Consider the following 17,688-nt stretch of genomic DNA (forward strand, 5'->3'; position numbering starts at 1 on the left):
ACAACAATTTAAATTAAAAAGTTAGTAAGAAAATATAAGCTTATCGCGACGATAGATCTGCGAATTTTAAGACTGAAGAATACTGAGAGTATTCAAGAGCGGTCTCACAAGAAAAATAACAATTAAAGAGGATATAGTACGGACTGCACTTATACACCGTGCCTCCTTTAAGTTCTTTTGATCCTAATAACATCAACCTGCTGCCTACCGCGCCTCTAGTGTAACAAGTGTCCTCTGTCAATCAGCAGAAGAACTCTAAGGAAAACACGAAAATAAATAACCATAGCATGCATAGATAGATTCAAAAGCCCGTAAGCGCCCGAGTAGCATTCTGAAAATAATCAACTTTTGAGAACCAATTAAATACGAGATTTCCCTTTAAAATAAAAAAATAAGATATATTACCACAATCATCGGTCTATATTTTGAAAGCAATTTATTATAGGTACTATTTTTTAAATTACTTACCACAAGCTTAAAACAAACTGTTATTTTTACTAATCTGGGGGCACGGTAGTGCCCCCGCCAAGACGAGCAAAGCGAACAAGCGAAGCGCACGGGCACTACCTACCTTTTCTCGAAGCGCTTCGACGTTTTTTTGAACCCTCATAACTTGGGTTTGGATTATGCTAGATCAACAAAATTTTCGGGATATATTGCCAATAGCGGACTTATTGAAAATATTAAGTTTTAATTACATTAGCTTTTATACTTCAGATTTTATTTATATCTAAAAAACGCTAATTTCGTCACTGACTCACTGATGATCATCAAAATTCTTAAGGTATTTCCTAATGTCCTAGAAAGCTGAAATTTTGTATGTAAGCTAGTATTAGCACACAAACAACAAAAAAATTATAAAACTTGTAACTTTCATCCCCCAACCCCTTAAACTAGGGGATGGGAGTTTGTATGAGACCTGTAATTTTAAATTAAATTTTGATGACGCTAGAGGTCTAATCTAATAATCTAAAACTTGGTTCCCCTAGATATATATATGCATAGGTACTCCTTGTTAAAAAAAAAATTAAAAATTCAATAGACATACTTATAAAATTTTGTTACAAACAACTTACAAAAAGAAATGAAATCCCACCAAAAACATTTTCATGTAAAATGTTGCCAAGACGAGCCCATATGACTCGCACTGTGAAAAAGTTATCAGATCTCATGTAGAGACAAGCTTCTAACACTACACGCCCTAACTCTACAAGGCCTAACTTCACAAACTCTACACCTTAGTCAAATTAAGTGGCTTGGCCGTTCGTTACTACAAGAACTTATTGTATAACACAAAAGTAATGAATAGTGAATTAATTAATTTTTCACCTTACGCCGATGTGAATGTAGCGAAATGGCCAAGCCACATATTTTGACTAAGGTGTAGAGTTTGTGAAGTTAGGCCTTGTAGAGTTAGGGCGTGTAGTGTTAGAAGCTTGGCTCTACATGAGATCTGATAACTTTTTCACAGTGCGAGTCATATGGGCTCGTCTTGGCAACATTTTACATGAAAATGTTTTTGGTGGGATAATCTATTTCTGTTTTGGGTTTCTCTTTTGTTTAGGCACATAAGTGGTTTTTAATTTTTATGGAGAGAAAAAAAGAAATATTTGATTTAGGATTATTTTCTATACTAATATTATAAAGATGAAAGGTTTGTATGAACATTTAGGCTACATTTTATTGCGAAATATGTACCACGGGCGAGGCCGGGCGGACGTGGGGCGGACGGACCACTAGTATTCAATATAAGATGATTCTATATACAGGGTTGAGGGTTGTTTTTTTCAAGCGGGATCTTACCAAAAGCGGTCCGAGCGAGAGGTCTCCGAACAGTAAATGGTCTTTGTCTATCGGTCAATCCGAGTTCGGGAAGTGGGAAAAAGAGAAAAAAATGGTCTCTCTCGATTTCCGACAAAACTACAAAGTAATAAAAAGATCTACAACTTTTTTATTAACAATTTTTTCACAAAATCTCAAAATTTAGGTGAAAAATTCAAAAAAACAACTTGTTGGTTTTTTATTTTTATCTACTTACTTCAATTTTTTTTTCTACGAAATTTGGTGGAAACTTACTTTATTATGTCCCAAATACACTGTAATTTTTTTGACTGAATATATTTATTTTTTCGCCTTATTTTGAATTAATACCAAAAAACAACCTAATTTTCAATCGAAAACTCACCCGTCAAAAAATCAGCTTTTTTCAAAAACTTGGGGAGCCTTTTGTTCATTGAAATCTCTACTTTCATATGGTGTAAAAAAAATAAACATTACCATAGTAATTGTGCTCAGTAAATGCATACAATCAGTGTGATAATGAGCTTTTAGGGCCGATTTTTCAATGCTTGAATAAAACTTATCCGTCCAATAAAGTATTACACGATAATATTAAAATGTCACGTAAACTGTCAAATACGGGCAATTAGAATACGTTTTTAAAATGGTAGTTTTATACATTATTCGACGAATAAGTTTTATCCAAACATTGAAAAATCGGCCCTAAGTCAATCAGGCACACTTCTCGAACTCTATATCTTCTCTTGTATCGGCTTTTCGGTAATATTTAGAAAGAAAAAAAATTATCTGTTCTAAGTATAATATTTTACAGCATATTCAAAAGCAAAATGATGTTGATAAAAACATACCTGAAGGTAGTTTGAGAAATTTGCCTTATTAGTATAATAATTATTAACTTAACCTTAGATTACAAAATAAAAGACAGATGGAGCGTTGCCGAACTAAACCGAATAATTTATCGTCATTTTCAATAAAGCTATGTGTGCTGTCATTTCGCCGCTGCACTGTACGTACACGGTGCTTCTGTGTGCGTGTAATGTTGCCAGATATTGAAAAATTTCCAAAATTTTTCCCCGACTACGGAAAAAAGAGGGTTATGTTTTTCGAGTTTATGGATGTATGTATAATATTTCTTTGACACGCCCTGCAGTATAAACCGTTGGACCGATTTTGAGTTGTGAGGTTTCATTGCAATGATCTGAATTATTATGTTAGTGGCGGTAGTGACGTAGGCTATATACATAAATGAGAAGTCAAGTTTTAATTTTTATTTAAATTCTTTTATTACATAAAGTACCTGCCTACTAAAGTTATATATGGACAAAATAATTGTATTCAATTTTTTATGAAATAAATTACATAAAAAAAGTTTCAATATTAACTATAATAATTATATTATTTTTTATTTTTCATAATAATATATGAATACGAATAGCGGTAGTTTTTAGTCGAGAATACGGGACATTTTATTTTCATCATATCCATCATGGAGTTCACATAAATTAAATCGCTAGCGAAAACGACTATGACGTTTTTAAGCTTTATAAAAGTAACAAAATAATGTATTATGCTTATTAAAATAATCTAATAATTATCATGAACCTTTAGTGCACTATACAAATAATCACATTCACGATCGAAAAATCCAACAGCATTACCCTGAAGATCCTTTAACCATTTTACCGTTTTACCAATAAAAATGGCAAATTCATTTTCAAAATACTGGCAACATACGTTGAAGTTTTGTATTCCTTCATATCTGTAAAATTATTATTCGTATTAAAGAAATAAATCAGCCAAATAATCTACAGAAAACCTGTGAAACGATGTTTTATCTTTTTTTTTTGTTTTCGGGAACAAATTTTACAGCGTTTTATTATCACAAGACGGCATTTTTTTACTAAAATTGCAAACCCTTTTTGACGTATTGCATGACACTTTATGCGCTATAGCACTGGTGCAGCGACGTAGGTATTTGTTTTTGATTTCGTATTTTCTTTGACAAGGGCGACGGGCGGTTGTCATGCTCCATCTGTACTTTATTTTGTAATCTAAGAACTTAACGTAAACGTCCTTTACCCTCAAGGGCCTAAAAAACTAAAGCTACATTATGACGAAAACTGTATCTATTTTTCAACAATGTATGATATTATGTAAACAAATCAATTTTATTTTATTTCAATTTCAGTCCCATTTTTCATCACATTATAATCTTAATCTAAACAATGTGTCTATTTTAATGCAATATGTATGTGAATCTTGCTGATTGATTATAATCTGACGGTGTCTACATTTTTACTGTTACAGTATTATAATTTATACTATACGGTAACATTATTTCTTATTTTTACATACATTAAATTAGCTTATTATCATAAATAAATAAATATTATAGGACATTATTACACAAATCGACCTAGTCCCACAGTAAGCTCAATTAAGGCTTGTGTTGTAAATAATATTATTATAAAAATATAATATTTAATAAATACATATTATATAGATAATAACACCCAGACCCAAGAACAAATAATTGAGTTCATCACACAATTAATATTTGCCCTGACCGGGGATCGAACCCGCGACCGTCGCCTCAGTAGGCAGTTACTTTACCACTGCGCCAACCGCGTCATTTGTATACGTAGTATATTATTATTAGTCTGTGGCGTACCTAATTATATAAGGATGCCACTGTTGCCAGCCGTTATATGATTTTTTGCACTTTGTACCACCTACTACCTAGGTATTATAGCTAGAGAGGCTAGGCTCGCGGCTCGCGGCGGTGACAGACGTGCGAGCTAAGGCGGGAGTAAAATTTCAAACATGTTTGGATCGTCAACGAACTTACCTTGGGGTGATACACGAGCGAAAAAGGTCGTCGAGCCACAAGTTCGCGTACTTACTCGTACGTCTATCACCCCTTTGTAAGGGCACAGGTACATCAGGACATTTTTGTAACAAGCTCGTTTTTCAAGTTTATCTGTTATTTTACCATAAAAAAACATTTATTGGCTGTCACTGTCAAGTGTCATAAGCACGTTTTTAATTTTTGAAGTGTTTTGAATTCTAATTTCCAGTGTTCGCGTGATACTCAGAAATCTAACCTATAAAAAATAACATAATACAGTTATTATCGTTTACATTACGAAATATTTGTAGTATTATAAAATGGTAGCGATCAAAAACTCAAGTAAAAATTCAAAAAAAGAAAAAATAAAGAAAGTAATAATAAAAGACACTCCTAAAAAAATCAAGAAGAATTCTAAGAGTATTATTAATCTTCCACTAGAAAAATCAGAACAAAAGGAAAATGGAAAAAATGTTCAAGCTAAACCAATTGCTTTGAAAAAGAAAAAAGTTAAATATGTATATCCTTCAAAAGGTGTCACCGCAGTTATTGTGGACTCATGTTTAAATGCCCTGCAAAAGTTAACAGAACATTATAATACTAAGAATGTAATTTTTGGCGATGAAAGCCCAATATTTTTGCAAATCCGTTGCATTAAAATTCAGAATGAAAAAGGAAACATCAAATTGTAAGTGGGCTTTGATTTTTTACAAGAATCTTTTATATTTCTACAAACTGTCTTGGTCACAATATTTTTTAAACGCGAGGTCTCTTTGAAATATGTATATCTCTTCGTTTTATACAAAAGTCTGTATGGACATGTTTGTGTTTCGCTGATAAATTTTCTCTCTCTGTAGGGAAGAAGTTGGTCATCAGTCTTATATTCTTAGTAGATCAAGCCATTTATTATCTCCACTATGGATCATAATCATTGTGGAGATTATAAGAAATATACAAAAATATAACCTCATATTTTTATTACTAGCGGGCAGCGGCCGCCCCGGCTTTGCCCGTGGTACATATGAAAAATAGATGTTGGCCGATTCTCAGACTTACCTGATATGCACAGAAAATTTCATGAGAATCGGTCCGCCGGCCGTTTCGGAGGAGTATAATGGCAACGAAAACTGTGACACAAGAATTTTATATATTCGATTATAATATCATTCATTATTTTATTTTGAATATTCATTTTGCATTCTGAATTTTTAATATTGTTACAGTACTCTACCACATAGTACAGTTGCTTCGTCAGGCGAAGTGTGTTTAATAACACCTGACCTTAAAAAAGGCAAGAAAGTGGATCATGAACCAACAATTGAACATTGGGAAGATATATTAAGAAAAGCAGGAGTAACCAGTGTAAGTTCTTTGTTTACTTTTTAATTTTTTAATCAATGCAAATTCAGTAAAACTACAATTTTGAATATTTTTTTAATTGTTATGTTTCAGGTGAAAACTATTTTACCAATGAGACAGTTGAGAGTTGAATATGATCAATTTGAATTACGGAGAAGACTTATGACACAGCATGACTTTATAATGGTTGACACAAGAGTCCTAAATCATGTATCACATCTGCTTGGAACAATGTTTTTCAAGAAACACAACATGTTGATTCCAGTAAAACTAAATGAAAATAAAGATATAAAAAAAGGCATTGATGTTGGCTTGCGAACAGCTATGTTGCGTTTGAGTGAAGGGCCTATCTCAACCATGGTTGTTGGACATACAGCCATGCCCGCAGAACAAATAAGGGAAAATGTGCTTGCTGTAATAAAACAATTTGCTGAAAAATATCCTGGTGGAGAAACAAACATTAGATCTCTTTGCATAAAATTACCACTTTCATTGTCACTGCCTTTGTACATGACACTAAGTAAGTGCTATTTGTTATTTTATTTATTACACATCTAGTTCATTTTATTTATGTGGTGTTAGATTATTTTTATACCAATGCCAACCATCTAGAATCTAGATCATCCCCATACATTTGAAAAATATCCTAGTGGTGATTATCTTGTATTATTTAATTTCCATGAATATATAGGTAAAATTGTTTCTTATTCCTTTTTCAGGATCATCAAATTTGATTTCTGCTCCAAAGATAAAGAAAAGTCAACCTAAAGAATATAAATTCTATGAAGATGAGCTTTCTACTATACCTGGAAGCAGGGTAAAGGTTGGACCAGATGGCACAGTACATGTCAAAAAAGTTCCAGAAGGAGATGCAGAACAGAGAGACAGTGAAGAGTATGTATTTATTTTATATTAATTTTTATAAAATTATTGCTTCAAATACAAATCCAAAGACTCAATTATAAGACCTCATCTCATTTGAAATGTAAGCAAAGTGATTTTTATTGATTTGAAATTTGTAACCAATATATTTGTATCATGTTTATAATTTATTTAATCTTTATTGCACTTAGGAAGGGAATAAAATATATTATAATTTAATAACTAGCACAATGCTTTTTCTTACAGAGAAATGGAAGATGATGAAGAGGATGAAAAATTAGATGAATTAAGTGAAAATGAAGATGAATAAAACAATTTTTTTTATAAACAATTTATTGTAACATAATAAATGTGCTGACAATTATTTATTTTTTTATTTAAAAACCTTTGATAAGTTTAAGATATGATAGAGATTTGCATTTTAACAGGCCATACTTTTTTGAACTTTTTAAAATTTTTAATGCTTCCATCAGCAGCTTTTATTTCCAATGGTTCTCTTTTAACAATTAAATCATGTCTGATAACAATTGTTGTAGAACCTATATCAATACTACTGAATTTTTCATCAAGATCTGATAGGTCTTCTTTCTTTATATTTCTTGTTACCACCTTACTTGCATTGGCTGCCATTAATTCTTGTAACTTTGATCCTCTTAATTTTTCCAAATCAATATTATCCTGTTTTCTTTCATGAATTGTTTTTATTTGTGGTTCATCAGAATCATCATTGGTTGTGCTAAAGTCAGACTTCTCAACACAAGGTTTCTTGCTATTTACAAAATTAAATAAATCATCTTCATCATTGTCTTCAGTAACCAATTTTCTTTTGGATGGTTTAGATAAGTTTAATTTCTTAGTTGTGTCATTGCTATTGTCATTTTCATTTATTTTTGTTGAAACAAAGTTAAACATATTATCATCATCTGCTGAGTTGCCTAGTGCAATTTTTTTGCTATTATGATTTAATTCTTCATCAGCAACACGTTTTTTGTTAGCACTTAATACATTTTCTGTGACTTTTTTCTTATCAACATGATTGTCTTCATCATCCTCTAATTTTCTTTTGCCTTTTGACAAACAATCTATTTCTGTTCCATGATTTATCTCATTTTTAGAATGTAAGCTTTCATTGATAACAACATTTTCCTTCTCATGCAACTTTTGTGTTGGCTCTTGAGATTCCTGGGCTAATATTTTATTGTTTTTCGTAGCAGGACCCACTTGCTTAATTACTTCAGAAGAAAAATTGAAATCAGGATTACAATATTTATTAGTTGAACAATAAAGAACGGCTAGTCCAATTTCAGCATCAGCTATCACTCTTTTTTTATTTGATTTTAAGTAATTTACTATATCATTTATCTGATCTTTTTGAGCTTGAGACTCTTGAGAAGTGGTTGTTATATTATACTGAATAACAATTACATTTTGCTCACAAAGAGCAGTCTTGGTCATTTTACTTTCACTTAATAATAAAGGTATAGCAGAGCTCTTTTTGAGAACCAATTTATACATTTCTAATTGCCTTTTTGAAAAAAATATAAATTTTTTTCCACAAAATAATAATTTTCTTTTCTCATCTGGAAGGAAAGACACAGCTTCCTTATTGAGTGTAGATTCCACTACTTGGGGAACAAAATCATTTGAGCTTGGGAGTGTAGAGTTATTGTTGATAGCTTCAATACATTTGGTCCAAAATTCTGGTGTAACAATAGATGAACCTTGTACCAATGCAAGCACTACTTTAATAGTTAATGTAATGGCAGGCATTGTTAGGTGAGAACACGAATCATCCCATTCAGATTTAAAACTAACGCCTAGCTTATTCCAGTTTATTTTCAATGCTTGAAGGATTTCTCCCTTAATTGTGGAAGTACAAGTCACAAAATTTAATTTATTAACTTTCCACACACAATTCATTTTCCCAAATTTTACAATATCACCAGAGCTTAGTTTATGAATAACATCACCTTCCAACTTTTCAGAACTATCATTCAAGTAAGTTCCGTATTTAGAGCCTGCATCTTGTAAAACGAGATCATTATCAGATAGTGATAATGTTGCGTGTTTTCTACTTAATGAAGGATCATCGGGAACTGCAAAATTACAGTTCTGTGCATCGACGCTTCTGCCAATGATAATTTTTTTATCCTCAAGCACGTATATAACTCTTTCATCATGTTCGGAAGTTAAGAACCACATTTTGTTGTGTGATCGGTCTCGGTGAACGTCTCGGTAAGTTTGAAAATAAAGAATCGATATTATAACTATTAATTAGATAGTAAGAAAGAAAGCACTAGAATGTATAGGTGTTGGTAGAATTTTTATACATTTTGTAAATTCAATTTGTTTTCCAAAATTCAACAAATCAAGTACCTACACAATTACAAATGACAGACGTCAGACATAGACCGTAGACGCTGTTTGACTTTTGTGAATGTTGGTACCACAGAGCAAGTAATGGTTGGTACTGGGATGAGCTTGACGAGTTGCCACTTAAGAAAATGAACAGATCTCAGGAAGCTTCAGCTTCTGTTTACACTGTTCTAAATTTAGAAACGATATCTGTAATATCCTTTGGAGATATCAGATGCTGAAGATTATGAGAATTTTAGAACCAACGGGTACAGAAATTACATCTACAAATTAATTCAAGATCGCTACTACTCACTATAAATTAAATTAAATCTCTTGACATCAATTCAGAAGACAGATTCAGATACTACTTACTATTTAAGAGAATATCTATTTATACCTTATTTTTACCCGTGTTTTACCCTTAGCAAATAGCAAAAATTTATTTTTATTCTCTACAAATAACAAAAACTTAAATTATGGCGTTTTAATCTGTTTTAATCGGTATTTTCAGGAAACATTACAGGAGTTGGCATCTCTGGTATGGTTACCATGGCAACAAAATATGATGACAACCAAACAGATTCAAAGTTCAAACTTTCAAAACAAAAATTACAATTTTATTTTAATTTTAAATCTGACTGAGCTCTCCACAAGAGAATTATAATACATAAAGCAACTAGCAAGAATATGTCTATAATGAGCTTATATTAGTTATAAACAAATATGAAGAAATAAACTGTATAAGTTATAAACAAAAAATATGACTCTGTACATTGATACAAAATTGAATTTTTTAGATAATAACATCGTTTCGACTATCGGATCATGGCACAGCTCTTTACCATTGTTAGCGGTCGGTTCCTTCAATCAAGAAAAAGGAGGCTTTGTCACAATCTTCCAAGAAAATGTAAGTATTGTTTTATTTTATTCATTTTTTATGTAACATAAATATATTATTGAGGTGAAGTCTGATTCGTGTGTACTTATATCTAATATTTATACAACTTCTATGTTTTTATGTTTTAGAATTGTTGTTTAGAATCCAAATAAATTCGTACTTTTCTTTAATTTATAGCAACTGTTGGATGTTCTTACAACTCTATCTGATTTTATTTTGCTTGCCTTTCTAACAAAATAAAAGTTCATAACTAGATTTTAGAGCTTTGTGTACTAGAATGTTTGATATCAGTTTTGACCCTATTATTTTACCCTCATTTCTTTTCAAATACCCAAGGATTTTTATAATACCGCATAAAGTCCAATAGTGTGGGGTTTACTTTCACAAATAAAATTAAACAACAAAAATAAAACAACTGATTCGGCGAACCTTGTATAGCATCAAATTATTTTTAATTTCTTATTCTGCCATTCGGTACACCAGGTCGACACTATTTTAGGATTTAAATTTATTCAGGTTTAACGTTTTTAAGTATTATATTATATATATTCATAATAAGACTAATAAGAATGCTTATAACTAAATGTTTTGTATTAGAATATAGAAAAGTGTTATGCTTAGACTTCATCCTATAACTTTTTTCATTTTTTTCTCTGTAAGAGCTATCTTCAAGGAACATTATAAATAATCTAAATCAGTTCAGCTGCTCTCCAAATTTGCACTAAGAAACACATTAATCAGCAATTCATTTTTGTATTAGGTATAGATATTATACAATATATTTATATAAAATGTATATAATATGTAGTTACATGGTACTGCATGAAAAAAATTTAATAGTGAAGGTCTTTATCAAAGCAGTAGAAGTAATCGTAAACAATAATACCTTAAAATTCTTATCACTTTGTCTATAATGTTGTGTGTTTGATTTTGATGGTCTCTGGCCTCTGTTATGTGGCCAAGCTTGAAAAAATAACAAGAATGTATACCTATTCTATGTGCTACTTTACATTCCAATATTGCCATAGGCATTATATTGCCCCACAAATGTACGTGCAGGAATAGCAAGTGATTAAAAAAGTTATTAGGAAAATTTGTTTTAAAATAATAAAGTACCTAACTTAATGGCATATCACTTGGACACATAAAACTGAAAGATAAGAATAAATTCGATTGCTCTGGCGGGATCACAGCCCACGGGTGGCCAAGAGATCAGGCGTGGCCCTTGTAAGATGAAAGACGCGGGTTCGTTTCCACCATCGATTGAATTTTACCTATCTTATAAAAAAAATTTCAAAATATGTTATTTTTATTTTATTTTAGGGTCAGATGCTCGAAGGATGTGATTGGCCAGTCCTTGCAGCTAACCAAGTGACTGCTTTAGCATGGCATCCATCCAGACGCCTTCTTGTAGTGGGCTGGGATGGTGGAGAACTTTACATCTGGCTGGAATATTCTTGGGCACGTTTAGAAGCACCCCACAATGCTGCTTTAACTACAGTTACATTCAGTTCTGGTGGAGGTCGACTGTTAGCGTCAGACGCGACTGGCTCATTATCTGGTTGGCAGTCAAGTTCAGGCGCCCCTTTGACTGCTTTCCACCATCAGTTAGGAGATGTCATTACGCATGTAAAGTTTTGTGCACCGCTTCAAACGTCTGAAACTTCTATAAGAGGTCTAGCACGAGCAGCAGTAGCTGGCGATGAAAACGCATTGGATGTTTTGGCTGCGTGGAGACCTCGTACAACTGCCAGAATGAGAGAAGGATACCAGCCTGATAATCATGCTTGTTTTGCTGCTCAAGATAATGGTGTAATTTTGTATATTGACCATGCGGGATCTTGTTCAGAAGTTCTGAATGCACCAGGAGTAATTGTATTTTTGGATATAATTAGTCACATTTATCTTCTTGTAGCATGGGAATCCGCTGGAGCACTCAGTTTATCCAGATTCCTTATATCGGATGATGGATCACTTACAACAGATACTCATGTAAGAATGTCTTCAAAGAATGGACAAAGTATAGTTTTAGCTGGAAATTTTTCAGTTGCAGTTATAACTGGTGATAAAGTTATAAGAGTATGGGACAGTGAAAATGGCGAAAATGATGTTTTACCTAATGAGGCTGAAGAAATTGCCTCTGGAGAAACATTTACAAGTATAAGTTATTGTAATTTAAGCGATACACTATGTTGCGGAACTTCGTTAGGCAATCTATACCTTTGGAGACGTGATCATAAGAATAATTGGAAATTATTAAGCAGAACTACAGTTAAAGGAACAGTAAAACAAGTTTGTTGGGGATCTGAGGGTTTAATGAACCCACTTCTACATGTAAACTGTATTACAAATGCATATATTTTGTCTGAGCAACATGTTTGTTGGGGATATTCTCCAAAATTATTTATGGTTCAAAAAGCAGCTAATGAGATTAATATTATGGGCAAGGATAACGCAACTTCTACTATAAGTTCTACTCTTACTATTAAAACCTTTGTATATAAAGACATCTATGTAGCTTTGAGTGATGGGAATGAAGTTCAAGTAAGTGACACTACTCTGTTAAAACTTCAACATTACTTTTGCTCTATTTTGTTTCTATATTAATGTAATTAACAGTCCTTTATTTTGCAGATATGGATGTGCCACAAAGAGGATGTTATACAATTTTCACATATCCGAACTTTTGCGTGGAAGACTAGTGCCCTTTTTATGTACAATGAAATGTTGGTTGGAATAGCAAATCCTCATATAGAATGTTATTCAATATTAGGAACTAAATTAGGCATTCTGCCATGTTCTGAAGGAGAGGGAGAACCCATTGCTGTTACAAATACAAATAGATTTATTGTAGTTGCAACCATTGATGGTGTTCTAAAGCTAGCTGAAATAACAAAGAAAGGCTTGAGAATGCCCTATCCACCTAAAAATTGTTATCAAATATTTGAAGACTTCGGAGAAATCATGAGAGCATCTGTAAATTCAAATGGAAATTACATTTGTTTGAGTATAGCTAATGCAGGTTTAGCGCCAGATCCTAAAATATATCTATGGGATGTTGCTAACGATAAAATAAGTAATACTTTGCTCTCTGATTCCAGAACAACTCCATATCAAAGTGTACCTATTACAATTCTGTGGGACAATTTCGATTCTCGTTTAGTTGCAGTTCATATGCGCTCTGTTGACTTTGATCGAATTCATTTATTTTTCTGTCATGAAGGCGTGCTTCATGAATACAAGAATTGGTGTCCAGCTTCAGAAAATTATCTATCTGATTTTATCATGTGCTCGATACATTCACCATATGTTGTAATTTTATCTCATCAAAATATGCATAAGATTCTATTAAAGGAATTCGAAGAACCTTCAGATCATGATAGCAACAAAATAAAGGAGGTTTTAAATTTTCTGTTTTATATGTGTACAGGTTTCTTAGAAAAAGCTGTTATAATAGGGACTAATATAAATGGACCTAAAAGTTCAGTTATATGGGATAGTTTAGCTAAAGAATGCGTACTTCGCAAAAGAGCCGATGTCGGTGCAGTTTGTCTAAGTAAAATGGGGAATATAAAAGGAGCAATGATGATGCGTAAAGTTATGCAGGATGATAATATGGATGAAACATCCAAAGTTGGAGTACTTGCTGTTAATTTAGGCATGATCGATGAAGCTCATAAATTATTCCGAGAGAGTCAAAGACTTGACCTTGTTACACGGCTTATATCTGCTCGGGAAGGTGGATTGAATGAAATAATCAATGAGGAGACCTTAGGTGAAAATATACTTTTGGTAAAAAGTGCTCAGCATAGATTAGCAAAGATTATGTGGATGAATGGAGATACAAGTGAGTCTCTTAAATTATTCGAAAAAGCAGGTACTCTTGTCCCCCATGTTCCTAGAATGCTTATAGCGCAGGGCCAGGCGCCAATGCTGGCCCAGTATGTTTCAACATCCAAAGATGCTGGTTTGATAACGTGGTGGGGTCACTATCTTGAAAGTATAGGTGATCTGGATGGGGCGTTGGAAGCATACGCTCGGGCAAATGATTATGGTGAACAAACAAGATTGTTATGTCATATGAATAGACTTGAAGAAGCTGAAAAGCTTTCTCAGAAAAATTCTTCATCACTGTATCAAATGGCTCGCTACCTGGAAGCAAATACGAATGAAACTGAAAAAGTCGTAAAGGTAAATAATAAGTAAAGTCCCATTTTTTGTTTATGCCATATTATATTTGTTAAATATGTTTATCGATCGTTAAATTGATTTCTAGATGTATATAAAATGTGGTGCTATCGCATCAGCTATTAGAATTGCCGCCGAAACAAGTTCATGGAATTTGGTTTGGAGAGCTGGATCATCATCAACGAAACATGCACTTTACGCAGCGTCCATTTTAGAAAATGCAGGCCAGACAGAGCAAGCCATAGCTTTATATCAAAAGTCGGGTATGAAATCAGCTATTTCTGAATTAAGTTAAATTAGTTTTCATTTAAATATTGGTACTTACATAATTCATAATATTTAATATTTAAGGAAAACCCCATATGGCATTAAAACTAGCAATGAGTTCCGGAGACACGAATGCGATTGTTGCCGCTGTAGAATCATTGGGAGATCGAGTTGACCCAGAATTAGCGTGCACACTCGCTACGCATCTTAAGAAAAGTGATCACCACCCACAAGCAGCGGCTTTGCTAGCTACTGCTGGAAAAGTAAGTCAAACAATTATTTCTAAACTTTTAACACGCATTTTAAAGCATGTACAATCCACCAGAACTATAGGATTAATTTGATGATATTGTGATTTATACTAATGAAATTAATTTTCAATTCTAAAGCAACGTTAATCCAATTTGATTCAGTATGAGGAGGCGTTAGAAATAGTAGAAGAATCATCCGCACCGCTATCTGAAGAGCTGAGTGAGCGTCTCGCAGCTCCAGCGGGTACCACTGGTCGTGATGTGTTGTTGCGTCGTTTAGCTGACGTTCTTGGCGCAAGGGGGCTGTACCATCAAGCTGCTAAACGACTGGCTAATATAGGAGACAAGGTGAATTAAATGCTTTTCATTATTGGTATTATATGTAAATGTTGTAAATAAGTATTTCAATTCAACAACCAAAACATTATTAAAAACACCTTTTAAGTTAAACCGCAATATGAGGGTAGATAAAAATAATTACTTTATGATTTGTATACTGCCCTTTTTACCCGGCTTGATTTGCCTATTTGTTTTCCTGATAGTAAAATTATGTTCATAATGTTTAAAAAAAATCACTTTAATGATGAAATATCCAATGCGCTCTCAGGCGGGTGCGATGCGTTGGTTGATTCGATCAGGGGACGCGGAACGTATCGCGACATTTGCAGCCGCCAGCCGCGATAGAACTGCGCAGTTGATGGCGGCTGACTACTTGCGGCGGAGGGCTCCGTGGCGGACACGACCAGATCTCACTAGACACATCCTGCACTTCTATACCAGAGCAAAAGCGTATGGGAAACTCGCTTCGTTTTACGCGGAATGCGCTAAGATGGAAATTGACGAGTATGAGGTATGTTTCAAGATCGTTTTACAATAGTGGTACTCTTATGTGCTTTGTTTATCCTGTCTTGACGTTATTAGTATACTTTGTAATAAAATAAATGTGGTTTTGTGTTATAGAATTATGAAAAAGGATTGGATGCGCTTAAAGAAGCAACGCGATGTATAGCAAAGTCCACGGATCCTGAAATGAGTGAGAATATAATATTTTTTTTTTATAATTTATTTTCTGAAGTCTGCATACTATAACTAATAAATTCATTTTATTTTTCATAGATGCTCAATTAATAGCTTTACAAGAACAGAGTGCTCTAGTAAAGCGGTTCATTGATGTGAAAAAATCCTTGCAAGGTAGCGACGTTAATGAAGGTGAGTTGGGTAAAGTGAATGATTATATTAATAGCTGACCATGTTCTATTTAAAACATTACGTTTCTGACTTTAAATCCGTACATATATATTTTTAGTTATTTGTTAGACATGACAATTTTTTGATTTAACAAATACAAAAAAATCCATGTAATTTCATTTGGAAAGTACTTAAGTATATTATTTTTAGAAATTACACATTTTTTGCAATTTTAATTGTATTATTTAACCTGAAGTGAAAAAGATGTTTTGAATACTTTATTGATGTGAATATGTAAAGTGTGAGTTTGTGTTTATGAATGGTGGTTACCGGGAGACTGGCTGTACAGTATCTTGTATCTGTAAACTGTTTCAAATGTCGGCATAAATAAAAATTAAAATAATAAATCGCGTTAACTTCCTTTATTATCTTCCTTTATTATTAATCTTCTGAATATATAATGCTCGGGTTTTTTTTTTGGTAAAAAATAAATTTCCAAAAAAAAAAAAAACTTGGATCGTGCTAAGAAGAGAGAGAACGTATTATTAACACTTTTGCTAATTATCTCCTTAGGTGTAACAAGTGGACAACAATTAATACGAGCTGTTAGTGGAAGACCTGGACTGATAAATCAAGAGAAAATATTGAAAATGCTACTTTTGCATGCACCTTCTCACCCAGAAGTTGAAAGTATGTACTTTGGTTTTATTTTATTTTATATGTTTTAACTATATGAATTTATATACTTATTTGTAATATGGTTTAATTTATTGCAGGACTGGAACAGCAACTAAAAACGTTACAAATACAGCCACAAGACGAGAACTCGAGATCAGAGTCTCCTGATCAAAGTGTCGAAGAAGTTATTTAAAAATAAATGTTATTAGAAATACAATGAGTTAAGTTATACGTCTTGTTATTTTTGTTAAGTAGGTACCTCTTGATAGCATTGCATTTTAGAGTTTCAGATTTTCAGTAGATTCACTGTTATTCTCTTATTAAAAGTGGAGTTAATATTCTTCTAAATCTAAAACTCTAAAATCTAAATACAATGAAAACCTAAATATTTTAAATCATTTAGGGACTTGTCTACCAGAGATTTGTTATGCAGCTATGAAAAAAAATGTGACTTCCACTGGTACGTAGCTTAGAGAGTAAGATGAAGATACACTGCTCCCAATTAGATGTGCAAGAAAGATGCGCAGCTCGAGCTATGCGATGTATCGATAATATGCTTCGCTCTAAACATAGCACGCAATACGCATCCAAAGCACGCATATACATATACACGTATCCATGGCACGCATCTTTACATATAAAATACATTGCTGAGACCTTGGGTCGGGCCGTTGCGGTCCCTTAAAAATAGAGCGTTCTATTATCTACAAGTAGACTGACCATTTTTTGCGTATTATTCAAGGTCTTGGAATTCAGATTGGATTCACTTTAAAATGATCATAATATCGCATCGCATACGATAATTGAATAACGTCAAACACAAATTTAAATTCTTATAAAATTATCAAGAAAATTATACGAGAACATAGTGTAGGTGCGAAGCACAGATGCGAAGTCTTATGAGTCTTCTGTATCAAGAACACAATAAAAGGGGTAAAATTGTGATTAAATATCTGTGCCTCCAGTGAATA

The 17,688-nt window shown here is 32.9% G+C and overlaps 3 protein-coding genes across 5 annotated transcripts; 2 read left to right on the forward strand and 1 right to left on the reverse strand.

The window, feature by feature from the left end:
- Positions 1–4,647: 4,647 nt before the first annotated feature.
- Positions 4,648–7,253, forward strand: LOC123695485 (ribosomal L1 domain-containing protein CG13096). Of its 2 annotated transcripts, XM_045641346.1 has the most exons (6): positions 4,648–4,736; positions 4,878–5,336; positions 5,872–6,010; positions 6,101–6,527; positions 6,727–6,901; positions 7,136–7,253. In XM_045641346.1, the coding sequence occupies exons 2-6, from the start codon at positions 4,969–4,971 to the stop codon at positions 7,197–7,199; spliced, it is 1,173 nt and encodes a 390-aa protein (XP_045497302.1). In that variant the 5' UTR covers positions 4,648–4,736; positions 4,878–4,968; the 3' UTR covers positions 7,200–7,253. The 2 variants fall into 2 exon arrangements, with proteins under 2 accessions (XP_045497302.1, XP_045497301.1); XM_045641345.1 differs by lacking the exon at positions 4,648–4,736 and having other exon boundaries at positions 4,810–5,336.
- On the reverse strand, positions 7,247–9,286 carry LOC123695484 (nibrin). The gene has a single exon (XM_045641344.1). It carries the CDS (start codon positions 9,089–9,091, stop codon positions 7,286–7,288), a length of 1,806 nt encoding a protein of 601 aa, XP_045497300.1. The 5' UTR covers positions 9,092–9,286; the 3' UTR covers positions 7,247–7,285.
- Positions 9,287–9,372: 86 nt separating this feature from the next.
- LOC123695608 (intraflagellar transport protein 140 homolog) lies at positions 9,373–16,948 on the forward strand. Of its 2 annotated transcripts, XM_045641510.1 has the most exons (12): positions 9,373–9,513; positions 10,045–10,154; positions 11,469–12,689; positions 12,780–14,336; positions 14,422–14,596; positions 14,685–14,863; positions 15,014–15,199; positions 15,459–15,701; positions 15,812–15,884; positions 15,968–16,060; positions 16,613–16,729; positions 16,816–16,948. In XM_045641510.1, exons 1-12 carry the CDS (start codon positions 9,480–9,482, stop codon positions 16,908–16,910), a joined length of 4,083 nt encoding a protein of 1,360 aa, XP_045497466.1. In that variant the 5' UTR covers positions 9,373–9,479; the 3' UTR covers positions 16,911–16,948. The 2 variants fall into 2 exon arrangements, with proteins under 2 accessions (XP_045497466.1, XP_045497465.1); XM_045641509.1 differs by lacking the exon at positions 9,373–9,513 and having other exon boundaries at positions 9,923–10,154.
- The last annotated feature ends 740 nt before the right edge of the window (positions 16,949–17,688 follow it).

The sequence above is a fragment of the Colias croceus genome, chromosome 11 (assembly GCF_905220415.1).
Source record: "Colias croceus chromosome 11, ilColCroc2.1".
Lineage (NCBI taxonomy): Eukaryota > Metazoa > Arthropoda > Insecta > Lepidoptera > Pieridae > Colias > Colias croceus.

What these genes read in the sequence shown, in the direction of transcription:
- LOC123695485 (XM_045641346.1), top strand. Translation starts at nt 4,969, where the DNA reads ATGGTAGCGATCAAAAACTCAAGTAAAAATTCAAAAAAAGAAAAAATA. An exon ending in GAAAAAGGAAACATCAAATT is followed by an intron (nt 5,337 to 5,871) that starts GTAAGTGGGCTT and finishes ATATTGTTACAG; the next exon opens with TACTCTACCACATAGTACAG. An exon ending in GAAAAGCAGGAGTAACCAGT is followed by an intron (nt 6,011 to 6,100) that starts GTAAGTTCTTTG and finishes GTTATGTTTCAG; the next exon opens with GTGAAAACTATTTTACCAAT.
- LOC123695484 (XM_045641344.1), bottom strand. Translation starts at nt 9,091, where the DNA reads ATGTGGTTCTTAACTTCCGAACATGATGAAAGAGTTATATACGTGCTT.
- LOC123695608 (XM_045641509.1), top strand. Translation starts at nt 10,008, where the DNA reads ATGACTCTGTACATTGATACAAAATTGAATTTTTTAGATAATAACATC. An exon ending in TGCTAGCTACTGCTGGAAAA is followed by an intron (nt 14,864 to 15,013) that starts GTAAGTCAAACA and finishes AATTTGATTCAG; the next exon opens with TATGAGGAGGCGTTAGAAAT. An exon ending in AGGTAGCGACGTTAATGAAG is followed by an intron (nt 16,061 to 16,612) that starts GTGAGTTGGGTA and finishes TTATCTCCTTAG; the next exon opens with GTGTAACAAGTGGACAACAA.